Source organism: Brassica rapa, chromosome A08, assembly GCF_000309985.2.
Source record: "Brassica rapa cultivar Chiifu-401-42 chromosome A08, CAAS_Brap_v3.01, whole genome shotgun sequence".
Lineage (NCBI taxonomy): Eukaryota > Viridiplantae > Streptophyta > Magnoliopsida > Brassicales > Brassicaceae > Brassica > Brassica rapa.
Window position 1 is genome coordinate 11949324 of NC_024802.2, and position 18056 is coordinate 11967379.

The 18056-nt window shown below is 34.6% G+C and overlaps 3 protein-coding genes and 1 long non-coding RNA gene across 10 annotated transcripts; 2 read left to right on the plus strand and 2 right to left on the minus strand.

Annotated features, from left to right (window-relative positions):
- The first annotated feature begins 3748 nt into the window (after positions 1 to 3748).
- On the plus strand, positions 3749 to 5254 carry LOC103834189 (vacuolar protein sorting-associated protein 28 homolog 1). 6 transcript variants are annotated; one of them, XM_033278152.1, is made up of 3 exons: positions 3749 to 3903; positions 3998 to 4128; positions 4387 to 5254. In XM_033278152.1, exon 3 carries the CDS (start codon positions 4449 to 4451, stop codon positions 5076 to 5078), a length of 630 nt encoding a protein of 209 aa, XP_033134043.1. In that variant the 5' UTR covers positions 3749 to 3903; positions 3998 to 4128; positions 4387 to 4448; the 3' UTR covers positions 5079 to 5254. The 6 variants fall into 6 exon arrangements, with proteins under 6 accessions (XP_033134043.1, XP_033134044.1, XP_033134046.1 ...); XM_033278153.1 differs by having other exon boundaries at positions 3772 to 3903; positions 4042 to 4128; XM_009110247.3 differs by having other exon boundaries at positions 3786 to 3903; positions 4050 to 4128.
- Positions 5255 to 5411: 157 nt separating this feature from the next.
- On the minus strand, positions 5412 to 8351 carry LOC103834191 (sphingosine kinase 2). Its single transcript, XM_009110249.3, has 10 exons — positions 7799 to 8351; positions 7551 to 7673; positions 7375 to 7475; positions 7151 to 7223; positions 6864 to 6950; positions 6700 to 6777; positions 6533 to 6603; positions 6094 to 6351; positions 5888 to 6010; positions 5412 to 5791 (listed from the first exon to the last, which is right to left on the minus strand). Exons 1-10 carry the CDS (start codon positions 8118 to 8120, stop codon positions 5597 to 5599), a joined length of 1431 nt encoding a protein of 476 aa, XP_009108497.1. The 5' UTR covers positions 8121 to 8351; the 3' UTR covers positions 5412 to 5596.
- A 141-nt stretch (positions 8352 to 8492) lies between these two features.
- Positions 8493 to 9155, plus strand: LOC103834192. The gene is made up of 2 exons (XR_004450567.1): positions 8493 to 8573; positions 8701 to 9155. It is a non-coding gene; the product is annotated as an uncharacterized LOC103834192 (long non-coding RNA).
- A 1344-nt stretch (positions 9156 to 10499) lies between these two features.
- On the minus strand, positions 10500 to 13027 carry LOC103834193 (vesicle-associated protein 4-2). 2 transcript variants are annotated; one of them, XM_033278151.1, is made up of 7 exons: positions 12442 to 13027; positions 11848 to 11918; positions 11687 to 11768; positions 11469 to 11587; positions 11134 to 11211; positions 10918 to 11037; positions 10500 to 10840 (listed from the first exon to the last, which is right to left on the minus strand). In XM_033278151.1, exons 1-7 carry the CDS (start codon positions 12743 to 12745, stop codon positions 10742 to 10744), a joined length of 873 nt encoding a protein of 290 aa, XP_033134042.1. In that variant the 5' UTR covers positions 12746 to 13027; the 3' UTR covers positions 10500 to 10741. The 2 variants fall into 2 exon arrangements, with proteins under 2 accessions (XP_033134042.1, XP_009108498.1); XM_009110250.3 differs by having other exon boundaries at positions 10500 to 10801; positions 12442 to 13015.
- Between the last annotated feature and the right edge of the window lie 5029 nt (positions 13028 to 18056).

Sequence of the window (18056 nt, forward strand, 5' to 3'; positions counted from 1 at the left end):
ATTTTTAAAATTCAGTTTACTATTTTTCCCATAAAATAAGAGTAAAATATGTCCAGAATTGCCCAAAATATCAGAAGTCTTATTGTGACAAATAAAAGTTCAAAATGTCTCATTTTTCTAATTTTCTCTTTTTTTTTTTTACAGCAAACATTTACAGACTCATATTGACCATGTAAACTAAATTGGTAACTCTGCATTTATATGAACGACGAAAGACGGTTGTTTACTAGCATTCTGTGCTAAGCTATCCGCCCGTAGGTTTTCCGTCCATAGTATATAAACGGACCGTCGTGTTGACAAAGTCTTGTTGACAAACGAGGGTATGGTAATTTCTAAGTATTGGGAGCAATCTGGGCACTACTCTAGCCTAGCTCAACCACCGTTAAAAAATTACCTCCCCACGAAGATCGTGTTGACAGTGTCGTATTGACAGAACCGCTTATGCTTTAATTAATGCAACAGACAAAATCGGGACTTGCGATTGAAGATAGAAATCAAAGCTTATCAAAGATGAGATAAGTTCTGGAGAACTTGGGAATTTAGAAGAACATTGGAGAGAGAAAATATAGAGAGAGGTTTTTATGAAATTATTAGATGATATTTCACAAAGGGGGTACACACATATTTATAATACAAGATATGGCGCTGACATAAGCGCTTACCTCAGCGATTACATCATCGCTTACATCATTATTCATTATACTTATTTTACATAATAAAACACACTTATCTTACATAATTAAACATTGCAGACGACTTGCTTAGTGGTCCATTTCGAACTCGATGATGTGTTTCTCACAACATCTGTAGTGATCATCTGGACATTTGAACACATCTCCTGGATATTCGTACACATTCTCTGGCTCTTTCTCCTGAGGCTGCTGTGAGTCGTCATTGATATCAATGTTGAACATTCTTCCAACCTCATCGATGTTCATAGAGTCGTCTGGGAGCTGGGCGTCTTGAAAGTATTCTGGCGGGCATTCTTGGGACTCAGAGTTACGTTTCTCTTTCTTCTGCGCACGTTTAACCACTTGTGGTTCGTCACTCTTATCCAAGTAAAATTGCAGATCTTCGTCGAGACTCATTTGGTAGTCTATTGGGTAATAGAACCAGTTCGGGACGAAGGGAATGGGAAATGATTGTGTGGCACTGTTGAGGCGGAACGCATGAGTTTGAAAGTCTTCAAATGGCTTGTTGTCGTTGAAGTTGAAATCTGGTCTGACTCCTTGTTGTCGTTGAAGTTGAAATCTGGTCTGTAGAGATGAGCGAACGGGTAGTCCGGGTGAATTCCCATAGGTGAAATAAGATGATTATGGGATCCGTATCTTGACATGATGATGGATTGATAGAAGAAAATCTTGTTGCGGAGGTGCTCCTGTAGGGTTTCTTTGTCGATAAGCGAATGAGCGTCGTCGGGTATGTTTGAGGCGAAGTCATAGTAGCTTTTTATGGAAGTCTCCATTATTTGTATTTCTTTTACTGGACTTCTACTGAGCATATCTGCGAGAGTATTCTTTGAGCCCTTTAAATAGACGGATTCGAAATCATACTTTGAGAACCATTCGCTCCATCGTAATAATTGCTGATGTGGGACCATCTTTTGTTTGAATTGTAACATCTTCGGGAAGGATGACATGTCCATTTCGATGCGAAATCGGTGTCCTATCAGATGGAACTCGAACTTCTCGATGGCTTTTTTGACGGCCAGTATTTCTTTGAAAGTAGAGTGATAATGCATTTCGGAATCTTTAAAGTGTCCACTTTTATATCCGCAGATTTGACGTTTTCCATTTATTTCTTCGAATAAAATGGATCCCCAATATTTGTAACTCGCGTCAGTCTGTAAAATGCGTGTTCCAATGGAGGAAATCTTTAAAGGCGGTAGCTTCTGTACCTCTATTTTCAGGCTTCTGACAGCTTCAGTTTGTCGGTTTGTCCATTGTGGTGGATTCTTCGTCAGCATTTTCTGTAGCGGTTTTGTCAGTTGCGAAAGTTGCGGGATAAAGTCGCTAACATAATTGATTACACCGAGGAATTGTTGGACTTGTGGCTTTGTGAGATTTTCGTCAGGAAAATCTAAAAGCGTTGTAGCCAGATGGGCCCGAGGCGTAAAGTTGCCATCTGTGATTTGCATTCCAAGGAAGTCGATTTTGGGCTGGAAAATGACCATTTTACGGGCCGAAAGCATGATTCCATATTGAATGACAATGCTTTGAAATTGCTGAAAAAGCTGAATGTGCTCGGTTTCGGTAGACGAGAACAGCATTATGTCATCAATATAAATTAAGGCTGTATGAAGTAGAGGCTTGAATATACGAAGCATCGCTTGCTGGAATAATGATGGTGCGGTCTTGAGTCCGAAAGGTAAGACGTTCCACTGCAGATGACGATTAGGAAGACAGAACACAGTTTTGTATCTTTCTTCAGGATGAACGCCAAGTTGCCAGAATCCCAACTTAAGATCAATTTTTGAGAAAATAGTTGCCCCTTGAAGATGTTGAAGAAGCGTCATTTTGTTTGGTAGCAGAAATTTGATGTCTTGTAGATATTGATTCAGCGGTTTGTAGTCGATAACTAGTATTAGCTTCCCTCTTGCTTGCTCTGCACGATTATTAACGTAAAAAGCTTTGCATGCCCATGGCGAGTTGGTTGCAGAGACTACTCCTTGTTGTACTAGCTGGTCGCATTCTTCATTCGCTTGTTGTAGTAGGGTTGGTGGCATTCCTGCATGACTTGCTTTAGTTGGGGTGGTTTGTATATTTTCTTTGAATGGCAAAGAAACAAAGAACTCCGAGTTTAACCACAGCGGGTTATTGCATTTTTGGAGGAATTCTGTATGAGAGTCTGCACAAGAAACCTCTGTCAACTTCTCCTTGATCTTTGTAAATTCTTGAGAGATTAATCCTTCAATTGCGAAAAGTCGTGGAATTGACGTGAATGCTTTGAAGAGACTTTTCCATTTTAATCTGTGGGGTTCGATAGAGATATCGAATTTTTTCTTGAAGGCATAATATGAATCCCATCCCAGTATTAGATCTTTTCCAGGTGTCGTAGAGCCAAGGACTTCCGTAGTAATATGACAACCGGGGAAAAGCTCGATTCTGATAGGTTTTCACTTGAGCTTTATTGTCAGTGAACCTGAGTTAGCGACTCGAAATTCTTGCTGATGAGGTAGCCACATCGACGGAGAAAGAATCTTGGGATTAATGATCGTTGTGTGGGCTCCGGTGTCTATGAATGCAATGGTGCGAACCGGGTCTTCTTGACCAGATGGGTCGAAAATCATCACTGGTAGATGAGGAGTTTGTATGTCGTCATGTCGCGGTATTTTTGTAATTTTGAAGCAGCAATCATTTTCTTCTTCGGCAGATGAGTCAGAAGAGTTGTCATAATCTGAGTAACCACAAATAGCATCGTTGTCGTCACTATCATAAGATAAAACTGATTCTAAATCGTGGCCTTCGAGATCAATATCTGGTGCTATTTCAAAATATATGTTATAAAATTTAGAAAATTTATAAAATAGTAACTTCGTAAATTAATAAAATATCATAATATATATATTTTTTTTTGGTCAAATAAAATATCATAATATCAGTATTATTATTTTACTGAATTTTGACTGTAGTTATATGTATATAAAAATATTTTTTTAATTGGTTTGTGAAAATAGTAAATGAGGTATGGGGAAAAAGAGAAGGTAAAAAAAAAGAAAAAGGCGCAGGTAAAACAGGGCAAGGGGTGAGAAAGGACAAAAGACAATAACAACACGGATACTTCTTCTTTATTTGTCGAAAACCTGACAATTAAAGAGATCATCATCATAGCGTTCACTAATGGTGCCTCTCTGCTCCAGCGATCCTCTCTGACAATCCTCTCTATTTTGTCAACGCCTCAAAGGTCATCATCAGCTTTCCTAATTCAAATTCCGATTTAGGGTTTAATCGAATTTCACTCATCAATTATTATTATTACTATGTTTTTGCTGTGTGAGCGAAAATCCATGCTGATTGATTCGTTGATCCAAACAATAAATAATTCAATAGTATCATTAAGAGCCCCTCTTCTCACACGCAACCTCTCTCTCGAGTAGTTCCACAATCCAAATCTCCCAACTTGCTTCCTGTAAGTCTCTCTCTCTCTCTCCACCAGACGAAAAAGTTGGGAACTTTAGGGTAAAGATTGATTGGGTTTTCTCTCTTCTTTGCTTATGACGCATCACAATTACAAAACCATGCTACTCTCTGGCTCACGTCAATTTCTTGTGGTCTCTATATAGTTTCGCTTGTTCTTGAGATTGTCTGCTAACCTTTTCCTTATCTTTTCACTTTACAAAGATCCTACCTTTATTTACCAACTTGCTATTTATCGATTCCAATACAGCGAGAGGGAAGCTTTCTTTTACTTCATAGCGCGTGTCCCATCCCCTTCTCCACAAGTAAAAGATGGAGGTCAAGCTATGGAACGACAAGCGCGAGCGCGAAACGTACGAGAACTTCTCCGAGCTCTACGCCATCATCAAAGCCACCGAGAAGCTCGAGAAGGCCTACATCCGCGACCTCATCTCCCCTTCCGACTACGACACCGAGTGTCAAAAACTCATCGTCCACTTCAAGACCCTCTCCGCATCCCTCAAGGACCTTGTCCCCAACATCGAGAGGTTCGCCGAGACCTACAAGATGGACTGCTCAGCTGCTGTCTACCGCCTCGTGACCTCCGGCGTTCCTGCTACCGTGGAGCATCGTGCTGCTGCGGTGGCGTCTACTTCCAGCTCTGCTTCCGTTGTGGCTGAGTGTGTGCAGAATTTTATCACTTCGATGGATTCGTTGAAGCTTAATATGGTGGCTGTAGACCAGGTGTATCCGTTGCTGTCTGATCTCTCGGCTTCGCTTAGTAAGCTGAGTATTTTGGCGCCGGATTTTGAAGGGAAGGTGAAGATGAAAGAGTGGCTTGTGAGGCTGTCTAAGATGGGGGCTTCTGATGAGCTCACTGAGCAGCAGGCGAGGCAGCTTCACTTTGACCTTGAGTCTTCCTACAACTCCTTCATGGCTGCTTTGCCTAGTGCCGGTAACTAAATTGTGTGTGTGTGTTCCTCTGTTACTTTTGTTAAGGGGCTACTTGGGTAATCTATTTGCTGCTGCACTCTCTGGATATGAATGTTGTGTAGACAGAAACAGGCCTTTCTTTTGTTGTGTAATGACATGCCAGATTATTGTATGAATCTAAATTCTTACCTTGTTTTGGTTAGCTATGAACTTAGAAAAGGTAATTAGTCAGCATTCATCCATAAAGTATATTTAACTGCCTTTGATAAGCTTGGTTGATTGAAGCCAAAAAAGAATCAGAATCTCTCTCAGAAAATTTAAAAAAAAAAAAAAAAAAATCTTTACGATTAATAATGTGAAAAAAACACAAAACAAGTGTGATTCTCATTTCCAAATAATGCATCTGTACATGTGAAACAATTAAATTACAACCACAAGGGAACACCATTTACAATAAGAGACTATTATACAATTAAAACGTCAATCAGTTTTTATGAAATATGATGTGTGAATGTGTCTTCATCTCACGTGTAGTGTTGTAATATTTATCAGTACTCAGGAGAGAAGAGAGTAGCTAAACCTTGATCAACTGTAATTTGAAGCTTGTCGTAAGACATCAAAGCAATTTGCTCGCATTTATACGTTCGTCTTCCTCTTGCCAACACCTCTCCATCTGCATCTATGATTCCTTCCTTGTCTGGTTCGTCTACGAGTGCCCCCGGTTCAAGTGCAAATGCCTTCACCTTTTTATATACAGTAAATTAATTACAAGCTTTTAGCTAGACCACAAGATGCAGATTCACAAAGGACATATGGATTCATGGTTTCAGATGGCAAACCTTTAGATATGCAACATATGGTGATTGAACATGTGTTCCTTCACTTATCTGTGTCATTAGTGATAGCAAAGCTAGCTTAGGGCAGTTTTTCACGACAATTAAATCCAGGAAGCCATCAGAAAACTGCTCATCAAATACCATATATAAGAACGAAATCATTTGATGTTTTTTTTGGAAGTAAATGTCACAAAATGTGTAAAACTGACCTTTGCTGCAGGAGCAACCAAATTGTTCTCAGCACCCCAGGGAACATTATGAAGCCATACTGAAACAAAAGGGCCTTTGATTTCTCTCCATTCAACATCTTCAAATTTAGTATCAGGTCCTTGGTATCCGAGCACCTTAACAGGTGGCTCTTTGTGTAGACGGTAACTGGTTGGCTGCCCATAGCTTTCAAACCCAGGAGCCGGTAGAAACAAAACTCGACCATTGTATTGTCTTAAACTTATTATCCTTTGAATGGCCTACAGATACAAGCCAGTCAGGAGAGCATTGAATATTATCTTTAGTTGAATAAGACAACAGCTGAGCAAAATCAGATAATCCACAAGCAACTAATTATGGATATATTTCAACATACTGACTACATGCACAGTTTTAAGACTTGCAATGCAAAAGATCGTCAGTGTTTTCAACTAAACATACATAGAAGTCCATGCGAGCACTACCCATCCATCTGAACTTCTCTGACTCTATGTCTATATCAGCCACTAAACCTGAAAACAAATCAGCATTAATCTCAACACAACCAACGGTATAATCTATCTACCAAGCTCAGGCACTATTTTCATTAGCAAAATATACTTTCATACCCCAAGCAAGCATCAAGACGCTGAAGAATTTGGTATTTCCTTGTGAGATAGTTGCCACATCTAAAGAACGTGTATGCCCTGCCAATACCAAATCATGTTGACAGTAAGCTGTTTCATAAGAATGAAAGGATGTTTTTGAAGGAGGCAATAGCACGGAGCTGGACCTCGGATAATAGAGATAGTAGCACTATTTGCACAGCACTGAAGCCCAACCGCATCCAACAATGACTTTATCATGCCATTACCAGTTCCTGGATCCAAGAATTACATTGAAGCATACAAACAGGGAAAAAAAAAACTAAAAAGGATATTTAGAAATGTATTTTTAGATCCCTAGAATGCATCTTAACATATAGCATCCAACCCCATTCACATAAAAATTACTATTTAATAAGAACACAAAAAAAAAAAGCAAAGTTCTTAAGGGTTCCTCATAGACCAGACCACAAACCTGCAGGGATCACTCCAATTGGCAATTTGAAGACAGTTTGCCAGTCTGATCTTTGAAGCAGTCCATTTACAACCTATTTAAAATTAAGACACACTTGTAAAAAATCAGAGATCATTAAGAAAATAATCAAATAACCTCAGAATCAGATCTAAGCAAACACAACAGACAAGGGATTGCTTTCTCTAAGAGCAGAATCACTTTTAAAATGAAAGCATATCACTTACCTCAACAAGGACACCGTCGCCACTGACACAAACAATACCATCATACTTTGATACATCCATGGACCTAACCATTTCCTTTGCATGCAACTGATACTTTGTTTCTAGAAAATCACCATTTCAATTGTTAGTTTCATAGAGAAGAGTTCTGGAAACAGAGGGGGGAAGAAATCAGGAACCTTGAACATCAAGTTGAATGTCAGCATCTTCAAACAATGGCTTCACTTCCTTTTCAAATATCTTTATAGCGGATTTCTTCCCGCCAAAAGGGTTCACAAACACAAGCAATCTCTTAGGCCGACCTACAATTTCAACAAAGGCTTTCCCATTTTAGCATTCTGAGAGTTTCTTCATCACCGTGTTACACAAGTTTCCTTTTTTTTCTTAAACCCTAGCTACTATAAAAGGGTGGCAAGAAAGGACTAACCGAGAGAGTCAAGGTAGTGACGGAGCTTGAAGCAGAATCTATTCTTAGCATCTTCAGAGAAAGGCTCAAAGACGAAGTCTTTTCTGGAGTAATCTCCACCAAACTCTCCGCAACAGATACCTTCCTCTCTCTCCACCACTGTTTTTATTCTAATATATTTACCTTCCACGACAAAACCAAGAACGTCTTTCTTCACCGTCCAATAACGGCTGGGTTCGCCGTACTCGATCGCTTCTAAAACTCCGTTGGCGGTCAACTTCACCATCCCGAGTTCGCCGTCTATTAAGACTAGGTCGACGACTATTACCTCCGCCGGAGCCATAACACAAACAGTTCTCCGTGAGAAAGAGAGAGAGAGAGATTCTTTGTTAGCTTCGCAGGTGAGTTAAGAACAACAAAATTGACTTTGTGACTACTTTTGTCTGATCAGATGGGAGGTGACAGTCACGCGCTGTATTAAGCGAATGGATGAGATGACGTGGCGTAACGATCTTTAGTTACGATACAAGTGTACAAAGAGGACGACTTGTACAAAGTCGTAACCACCAAAACGTCACCGTTTTACTGATTCAAGAGATTAGTCATCTATCAAGTCTTCTTTCTAGATGTACACCCTCCTCTTGGAGCTGTAAAAAATCTAAGATAATTAAGCCAGAAGGTGTAGCTAGAAGAATATCATATATATATATATATATGTAGACTATGTTGACCAACATCATTCACGTGTATGATTTTCAAACAGGAAACTGGGTCTCTGGATATCAAGCTGCTTCAGGTAGCTTCCATTATGTTGTTGAGTAAATTCACTAGCTCTTGATGAGATCCTAACTTAATGCATATTTGTTCAATGCTTTTTCTTTCCACTCCTATCTTCCAATGGCTGCTATATCCTCCGGTAATAGACGATTTGAGTTAAAAGGTATATTTTGCTTATAATCTCAATTGGCTACATACATTGTGAAATAATTTTAAATGAAATCTTTCTATTATTCTCTTTGTAGTCATATAGCTGATGAAAATTGTGCATTTCTCTGGAATTTCTACGTGACATCCCAAGATAATACTTGTGATGAACATAACAATTTGGAGTTGCAAATGCAAGCAGTTATCGTCACCATAATGTCACTGAAGAGGAAGAAAACACCTAACATATTTTATTATCTTAACACCATTGAGCTCTTGTTTAAAAAGAATAAAAAATAATCCTTTATTTGTATGATCCAACCAAAAAAAAAAAGATGTAGCACACATACACATTTTAATGTGATTTCCATACTTAAATCTTTAACATGACATAAAAATCTTTAGTTTTGGGATCCAATGAACTCTAAAATCAAGCTCCTGGTGTTTTTAATTAGAACAACTAGATAAACTTTGTACTAAATCACTCTTTTTCATTGAAATTCCTCTTGTTTTCACAGATTTATGGGTCTGATTGGTAAATACTGTAACTTTAAATTTTTTGCTGTAAAATTATAAATGTAAATTTTTTGATGTAGCTTTAAATTTTATTACTCTAAAATTTTGGCAGTAAAATCATAGCGGTAGATTTTTTAAAAGGCATGATTGATCTGCAGCAGATTAATATTACATACATGTGTTTAACACCATATTTAAAATGCGAAATAATTTTTTTTTATTGAATAAATAAAAAAATAAAACCAGTCTGTAATCAAACTAATGCCACTGGAAAATCTAATAATCTTTTAAAAATTTCATAACATAAATTAATAATCTTTTAGAATTTTGTAATAATTTCTTTTGCATATTTAAACCAGTCTGCAATTAAACTAATTCCACTGGAAAGACTAATTTATACTCAAGTTTTTAGTTGTGGAATTTATTTGAATTTTAACATGGTACAATACATTAAACATCGGTTTGTTTAAAACATCATAAAATAAAAAATAAATAAGAAATAATTATATAATTTTTTTATATTTTTTAATCGATAGATCAAAACTTTAAATACTAATAAATTCAATTTTTTTTTATATAAAAGAAAATACAAGATTTTCCTTAATTGAGTGAACATTTCATAAAATGTGTTGCATACCTTCATGATAAGAGATTTTGGACTCAATATTAGCCCTTGAAGAATTAGAAGCCAATGCCATAGGCATGACATTCCACGACCTTTCAAATGTCGAATCAACCTGTTTGCACCTGGAAGAACAAGAAATTTCAAGAACAAGAGAAACAAAAGAAGATGACAAACATCCGAATTGTTTTCATCAACACCACAGGGAAGTTCATAATCTTCAACAATGGTAGTCGCTGCTTCTAATGGAGTCTTCCCTACTATCTTAAGTGCTCGCTCTTCCATCCCATTGCCTCCCATATTTACACATATACTTCCTCAAGAAAAAGAAATCAGTTGAATATTGAAGTTACGATAATAAAACTGTAGCAAAGTATTGATGTATGCATGTGTTGATTAAGGTGCCATCGAGATCAATAAGAACACAAGACGAGAGCTTTTTCAAGGAATTGCTCACCTAGAGATCATACACAAGTAACAGAGCAGAAATAAAGAGGAAGGGTTGATAAGGTGCACAGGTAAAGATTCCTGGTTCGCAACCCTGGTCCTACCGAACATTTGAATTAGATACTGTTGTGTCCTGACCGAGTTACTGATCCTATTGACCGGTACGAATTGTACCAAAGACCGGGTGGACAAAATCAAACGATTCAAGCAAAGGAGATTCGGTTAAAACTAAATCAACCGGGTTGATTCAAGTCTTAACATGAACAATTCTTTATCAAACCCCACCACGTTTACAATTTTTTTTTTACATGAAAAAGTTTGTCTATTATACCAACATGATCCTTAGATTGCATTATGAATGTTGAAGTTAGCAGAGAAAATTCAATATCTTGGTCTCTTCTTCTTTCTTCACAAGCACACACTCGTTTTACTTCTTGAGAATGACCTTTTAGTTCTTAGACAGAGTCAACTCCTTCGCCTTGTTGCTGTGCAAGATATCTCTCTCGTCGCTCCTTCTGTGTTTTGTTTTCAGAGAGGAGAGACCACAACAACAACTTCAGAATATCAAAATCATCTAATGGAAAGAGATAATAGAGAGAAAGATTCTTAAGATGTAGCAAATGTGACTCACCCATTCATCAATCACAAGTCCTTCTCCAATCATCTTTGGACCTGTTTCCTCTGGTGGTTTCTTTCTTGCCTCCACTGCTGCATCCGCTTCAGCTAGCTGACGCTTCAGTTTCTCCAGTGCCTTTTTTCATTTATCACATATGTAATTAGAGAGAGAGAGAGACCAAGAGAAAAAGTTTAGTATGTTACAGAAGCATTTACATAAGCTTATACTCACAGGGTTGGGACGTTCTGGATCCAGGAAGATAACACGCAATATTTGCTCCTTAGACACATCTTCCTTCTGCTCATCAAACTGTAGAAAACAGAAACAAAAACAATCGCTATTTCTTTAAAATGGAAAGAAGATTCAATGGAGCGTCAGAAATGTAAGAAGATGACAAACAACAGCACACATGCTTGCTTTAAATGTCTGCCTAGAGAAAGTAACTGGAAATCTCTACTTGTTATGTTTTAGAGATGAACTAAAATATCATATGTTCCACTTGGATACTGACATGTTGTTACTAACGTTTTCTAATTTTCAAACAAGAGCTCAAAAGATCAACATACCAGCTCAGGTACATAGTCCATTGGACCTTTAACCTTCAGGCTCATGATTTTAAACTTAACCCTGCTCCTTTGATCCACTGGCTTTTCGTTATTCTCAGGAGGCTCAACAAATTTGAACACTGTACATTTCAACAAGGGAGAAAAACAGTCATATGCACAAATCTACTAGACCCATTTCTCTAAAATAGTATAAGAAGAATAATAAAAGCATCAATTACCAGTGGCGATAATAGTCTCTCCAGGAGCAAGAATAGCACCTGGTGGACGCATGAAGCAACTCTTCGGCTCAGTTGTTTGAAACTGAAAACGAGTAGTAAGCACATTCAAAACGCAAAAAACACTCTGATAATCAAAAACGCTTAGATACTTAAAAACAAACCTTAAACGCTACATGTGATTTGCTGGTGTTTTTAATCTTAATAGCGCTCCTCACTTGCTTCCCAGGCTCATCTTCACACACCAAAAATTAAACAACAATCTAGTTCAGTACTCTTCAGTTAAATGAAGATAAAAACAACCGACGCCTCTTAACTTCTAAAACACAAACAATAAAGCAAAGAATCAACCACTTTGATATAATCACAAAACAATAATGACCTACATATATATATACCAAAGTCTTCCCAACTTTGAAATGCTGAAAAAATGTCATCTTTTAGAGTGTTAGGGATCAATTAAAAATCAAAACTTTTGATTCAAAACGCACCGTATCAGTCTGCTACCTCTAAGATTAGTTCATTCAAGTAAACTCAGGTCAACGTCTAGTCTCCAAAGTTTCAGAGCCATGCGACAAGAAAATGAACAAATCCAAAGTTAAAAACTTTTTCTTTCTCCGTTAAGTCAATATCATATTTATTTATTTACAAATCGATCCAAAATTAGATAGTTAGATTTAAAATCAGATCGAAGTTTTGGTTAGTATCAGAAACAACCCCCACGATTTCCGATGAAGATGAGACTGGAACAAACTCACAAGGGAAATAGAGTTTCTCCGACGGATCAAGCTTCAATCTGCGTTTTACAGGCAGAAGCGACTTAGCGACGGACGATACCGAAGGCGAAGGAGTCGGGTGCTGGTTTTGACCCGATCCATCACCGTGAGGTCCGTTGTAGCCATGATGATGGTGATGGAGATGAGAAGAAGAGGAAGAAGCTCCTGACGGAAACGGTGACGTGGCGGCACTAGAGGCGTTTCCGTGAGAGTTTCGAAACGGGATTTTGAAGATACCCCAGCCTCGGCCGTCGGATGCTGGTTTCTCCTCCGTCGTCATAGTCATCGGAGGTCGATTCGCGGCGAAGAAACGGCGAGAGAGAGAGAGAGAGAGAGAGAGATGTGTTGTTTGTTTGTTGGAGGAGAGAGAGAGAGGAGAGAGAGAAGGAGATCGGACGCGAGAGGGAGAGAGAAAGTGGATTTAATTAATTGATTTCACGTCCGGATTTAACAATGCATTGTATATGTGTTTGTTTGTTTGTTGGGTGTTTTGATTAGCGCGGACGGAAGAACATCGAATCGGAAAGTGGAGGTTGATTAAAAGGCGATTGAGATTAATCGGCGTATTGATTCTCTTACAAAGTCTTTTTTTTTAATGTTCGCTTTCAAGTCTTTTTCGTCGCTTCCAGATAAATTCAAACTATTTTCATTTTTTTATGTATTTTTTTAGTCATGGATAATATTCAGCATTGTTGAATACGTTTGATATGATGCACAGTACATATATCGTACGGCTGGGGATTGATGACATATTTATCTTATTAGGCAATCTAACTCAACTATGGTCAATGATCGGCCGGGGGTATATATGATTTGTTGTTTTTTTCTTGAAATCTATAGCGTTCGATGATGGGACACTCATTGTTCTTCAGGCAAGATCAAAAACTTTCTTGCATACATGTTTACTCTTAACCTCCGGTTAAGTTAAGGTTCGGGAAACTTTTGGCTGGGTTGTTTATCAGGAGTAGTGATCGGGGCCGGATTCTAGAGAATTTATGATCAGTCCATAATGTTATCATTTATATTAATTGAGAAGCATTACAACATTTTTGTGTAACCACATGTCATCAATAGAATGATTTTTAGAATTTTTAGAAAAATATATTAGTTCATCTAAATATATAATAAATTTTTATTAAACTAACCATAAATACATTATTAATGTGTTTCATTATTTTTTCTTAAATAAAATTACGGAATTATCTAATGTAGCTAAAGTATATATGACAATGAATGATTTTGAATAATAAAGATTCGATAAAAATAAGTGTTTCTTATATTATATTTGTTTAATTTTAAACTATTAAAATAAATTAAACAACCATATTAACCATATAATAAAAATTAGATTTTTCTGTATATGTTATATTTTAATTTTTTTTCAATGAGTATAAATTACTAAAATTGTTAAAAGTTTCACATTCAAATTTTGAGATCCATGGTTTAAAATTTTTGTTATGACATGATACAAATGATTACAAAATCATATAAGTTGAAAGTCTCATTTAATAAGTATTAAAATTAAAGGATATATAAATATATATATCATTTTAAATTAAACTATATACCATATAAAACTACATAACTATTCTAATTTTGAAATATATTTTGAAAAAGAAACTTTTTGATAAAATATATATATATATATATATATATATCATTTTAATATATATATCATTTTAATTTTTTAAAAAATAATATAAATTACTTCAACTATTAATTCCACAATGAAATTTTAATATCAGTAATTTAAAATTTTTGTTATAACAAATACAAATGATCAAAAAATATATATGTAGAAAGCATCATTTAATAGATATTAATATTAAAATATACTATATATATGTTACTATCACTTAAGTTTAATAATATACCATATCAAATAGACAAAATATTTTTTTAGATTATAAAATTTATTTATATATTCGCACCAATTTAATTGTATAAATAATAGTTACTGAATTTTTAATTATTAAATATATATTATTATTTCATAATATGTTAAAAAATATAATATATAAAATAACTTATATATATAATATTCATCTTGTGCATGACGCGGGTCTTAATTTAGTATATATATATTCCCCTAGGACTTTAGCAACTAGTAACGAGAGGAAATGAATGAGTCTTTACAATTGTTTCGCAAGAAAGGATGAATTGAAATTATGGACATATTTCAAACACAATCTCCTGAAATTTTGGAGATACATATTTTATCTCATTCAATCCAACAAAGGCTTCTATTGTTTTATTCTAAACTCTACCAAGAAGTTTGAAACCACATTCATTAGTTTTCTTCAATAACTTTGTGTGATAGTAGAAAATACAATATTACGTATATTAATATTGTTTGAGCCATATAATTTTAGTTTATTTGGATATTGTTTCCTCCATTAGATAAGAATCTTGTTGTCCATTATTTAGCACGTCCATTAATTTGACCGTGTGCAAAGAAATCATTTTCGAACCACATATCTTCTTCGGTAATTCTAAATACATCTACATGCCTCATTTTGTCGCAATGCTAAACATTTTTTTAATGTCTCATTTCCTAGCATGATTCAAATAGCTCTTATATCTAAAACTAAGAATTATTTTGCTGCATTTATTCGTTGTCCCACAGTAGAACCGGTCATGGATCAAGCCATGAAACATTGTCCTTAGGCTCTTAATTTTTTTTAAAAAAAATACACCGAAATAGGATGCAAAATTTTTTTTAAGTCCCCAAATTTATGAAAAAAAAATTTAGATCAAATATTTAATAAATTGTGTAAGGTCCCGTAAATCTCGGGACCCGTCATATTTTCGTACATATCTAATATATTTTAAAATCTTTCTAAATTGCTCTGACTTTCACTTCATATAAGAAAATACTATTTCTCTAGCAATATGAAACACAATGATACAATAAATTTTTCCCCATTCTTGTAAACAACGAGATTAGTACATTTATGCATAAAATAAAGAGAAAAAAGGATAAGAAGTGTTCTTGGCTTAAGCTCCTACCTACTAGGAATAGTCCGCTCTCTTGGTTTTCCTTTAAAATAAAATTGGTAACTGATCGATGTGATGCAAATCATATATCAAAAGGTTATTCCACAGTTAAATATATTGTTTAGGATCATAGAACTTAATTTAAAAATGTGTCTTATATTTAGATATTTGCTGCTTATGTATGAAGATAGATAGTGTGACCGCCACATAATTTATTTATTTTTGGCGGCCGCCACATAATATATTAAAGGTATAAAGTTTCAATTTCAACAACCACAATATTTGGCTATGGATATCTTGTAAACTAAATTTAGTTTTGGATTTTAAACTAAACTAGATTTGGACCCGCACAACCGTGCGGGTATTAATTTTCATTTTTATATATGTTTTACATAATTAGAATATATTTATATAATCATTTTAAATATAACAATTTGATAATTTTCATGTTGTAAGTTAATTGATTATTTCAAATCATCACATATATTTGGTATTTTTATTATATATATTTTAAAATTAATTTTTATTCAATTATTATGATCTTGATCCGTAATTCAAAGCGCTAGATTTCCTTTATCAATAATTTTTTTATGTTTATTCATTTAAGATAATAACTATATATATATAAAAAAAAGTTTTAAGATAAGTTAATTTTATACATGAATTATCTAATTTACTAATGTTAACCCGTTCTACCAACATATTCTATTTCTAGCATAAATTTTTAATGTTTGTGAAAATAAAATATATTAATTTATCAGTTTAAAAATAATTTTATCATATTTAGTTAAATAAAATGTTTTATTATAAAATGATAGATATAACTATAAAATAGTAAAATTTGATATAATTTTTTTCATTTATAAAAGATAACTGAGTATATATATACTAATGTATAATAACATTAATTTCATTACTAATTACAAAATTAGTGAAACTATTTATATACAATTTTTGATAATTAAGATATTTTTATAACGTTTTTCAAACATTTGTTAAAAAATATATTTATATTTATATTTTAAATGAAAAGATATCAAATTATATTATGATTTAAGTAGTTAAAAGATTTTATATTAGCATTAAGAAAATACATTTAATAAAAAATTTAAATGATGATCCAAATAAAAATATCGCACATGAATCAATGTGAGTTTGTTAACCAATCCAGGTTTTTAGGAGTCGATGTTATATTAGAAATGATATATTATTAATTCATATTATTAGTAATAAATGAATGATAATTGATTTCTAGCAAGGGTCCATTTAAAAAAAAATCACACATGAATCAAGGTTGTGACTTCTGTTTTAATATATAAGATAAAGTCAAACTGTGCTTACATGCATAACTAAAATATTGGACCAAAAGAAAAAAAATTTGTTCGACAAAAAAAAAAAGGAGAAAGGAAATTTAAAACCTATAAAAAATTAAAATACGTGGACAAATCCCACAAAGTCATCTTCCTGCTTTTTGTTGAGCTCACATTTTAGATCTTGATTAAGAAAATACAGAACATGCCTTCTATTAATAAACAATCCGCTTCCATATCAAAATATACGGTTCCGATCTTTCGTTTTAAAGAATTGCGGTTCCGTTGCGATTCCAAATGTTTCCGAAGCAGGAATCAAAGCATGAGTGACGGTTCCATGCTACATAAACCCCACGAAGCTCTTAATTTTCCAGAAGTCGAATTTGGCGAGCCCAAAATAATTGAGTCGTTGGAATTAACCCCTGAGGAATGTACTGTATTTGATGAAAAACACCTACTTTCTCGTGAACCATGATCGATAATGAGAGCTCTTCTCAGTCGAGGAGAGGGAGAGGTTAATCATCGCAATCCGGGTCTGACCCAAAACCGACCAAATTTGCAATCCTCAATTATCTGCTCTACGATCGAGAAGATTTGAAGAACTTTAAAAACCCTTCTCGAATATTGGATGGATAATCTGGGGAAAAGATGAGTTTTTCAATTGGTGTTTGATTCGTCATAGCAAGTAGAGGATGGTTTACATTTTCACTATGTATAATTTATTAAGAAATCAAATGTGGGTTTGTTAACCAATCCAGTTTTATATGAGTTGATGTTATATTAGGAATGATATATTATTAAACCATATTATTAATAATAAATGAATGATGATTAATTTCTAGTGAATGTCCATTTTCTTAAAAAATCACACATGAATGAAGGTTGTGACTTCTGTTTTAATATATAAGACTAGATATTGACCCGTCCTCGAGAGGGCGGGTATATTTTTTGTTTTAAAATTTTTTACCTAATATAATTTATATGTTTCTGTGTTTGTTTTTTTTTTTTTGAAACACATGTTTGTAAATATGTTAACATATGTTATCCTATTTGTCACGGTTTCCATAACTATACACTTGTGCCGTACACATTTAGTTAACCTGGATCTCTCTGTCACGGTTTCTTAAATGGAGGATAACATATGTTAACGTAATTAAAGTTGAGGGTTTATTTCATAAGATTTTTAGTTGAGGGTTTATTTTACAATTAATCTTTAGTTGAGGGGTTTAATTACTAAAAACCCTTATATCTTCTACTTAATTTACTATTTGAAATTAATTAAATAAATCA

Excerpts from the sequence above, each read along its gene's own strand:
- LOC103834189 (XM_033278152.1), top strand. The coding sequence starts at position 4,449 with ATGGAGGTCAAGCTATGGAACGACAAGCGCGAGCGCGAAACGTACGAG.
- LOC103834191 (XM_009110249.3), bottom strand. The coding sequence starts at position 8,120 with ATGGCTCCGGCGGAGGTAATAGTCGTCGACCTAGTCTTAATAGACGGC. Across the intron at positions 6,778-6,863 it reads TACTATCTCTATTATCCGAG|GGCATACACGTTCTTTAGAT; the intron begins GTCCAGCTCCGT and ends TGGTATTGGCAG. Across the intron at positions 5,792-5,887 it reads CATATGTTGCATATCTAAAG|GTGAAGGCATTTGCACTTGA; the intron begins GTTTGCCATCTG and ends GTATATAAAAAG.
- LOC103834193 (XM_033278151.1), bottom strand. The coding sequence starts at position 12,745 with ATGACTATGACGACGGAGGAGAAACCAGCATCCGACGGCCGAGGCTGG. Across the intron at positions 11,919-12,441 it reads GGAGAAACTCTATTTCCCTT|ATGAGCCTGGGAAGCAAGTG; the intron begins GTGAGTTTGTTC and ends TGGTGTGTGAAG. Across the intron at positions 11,212-11,468 it reads TGGACTATGTACCTGAGCTG|TTTGATGAGCAGAAGGAAGA; the intron begins GTATGTTGATCT and ends TGTTTTCTACAG.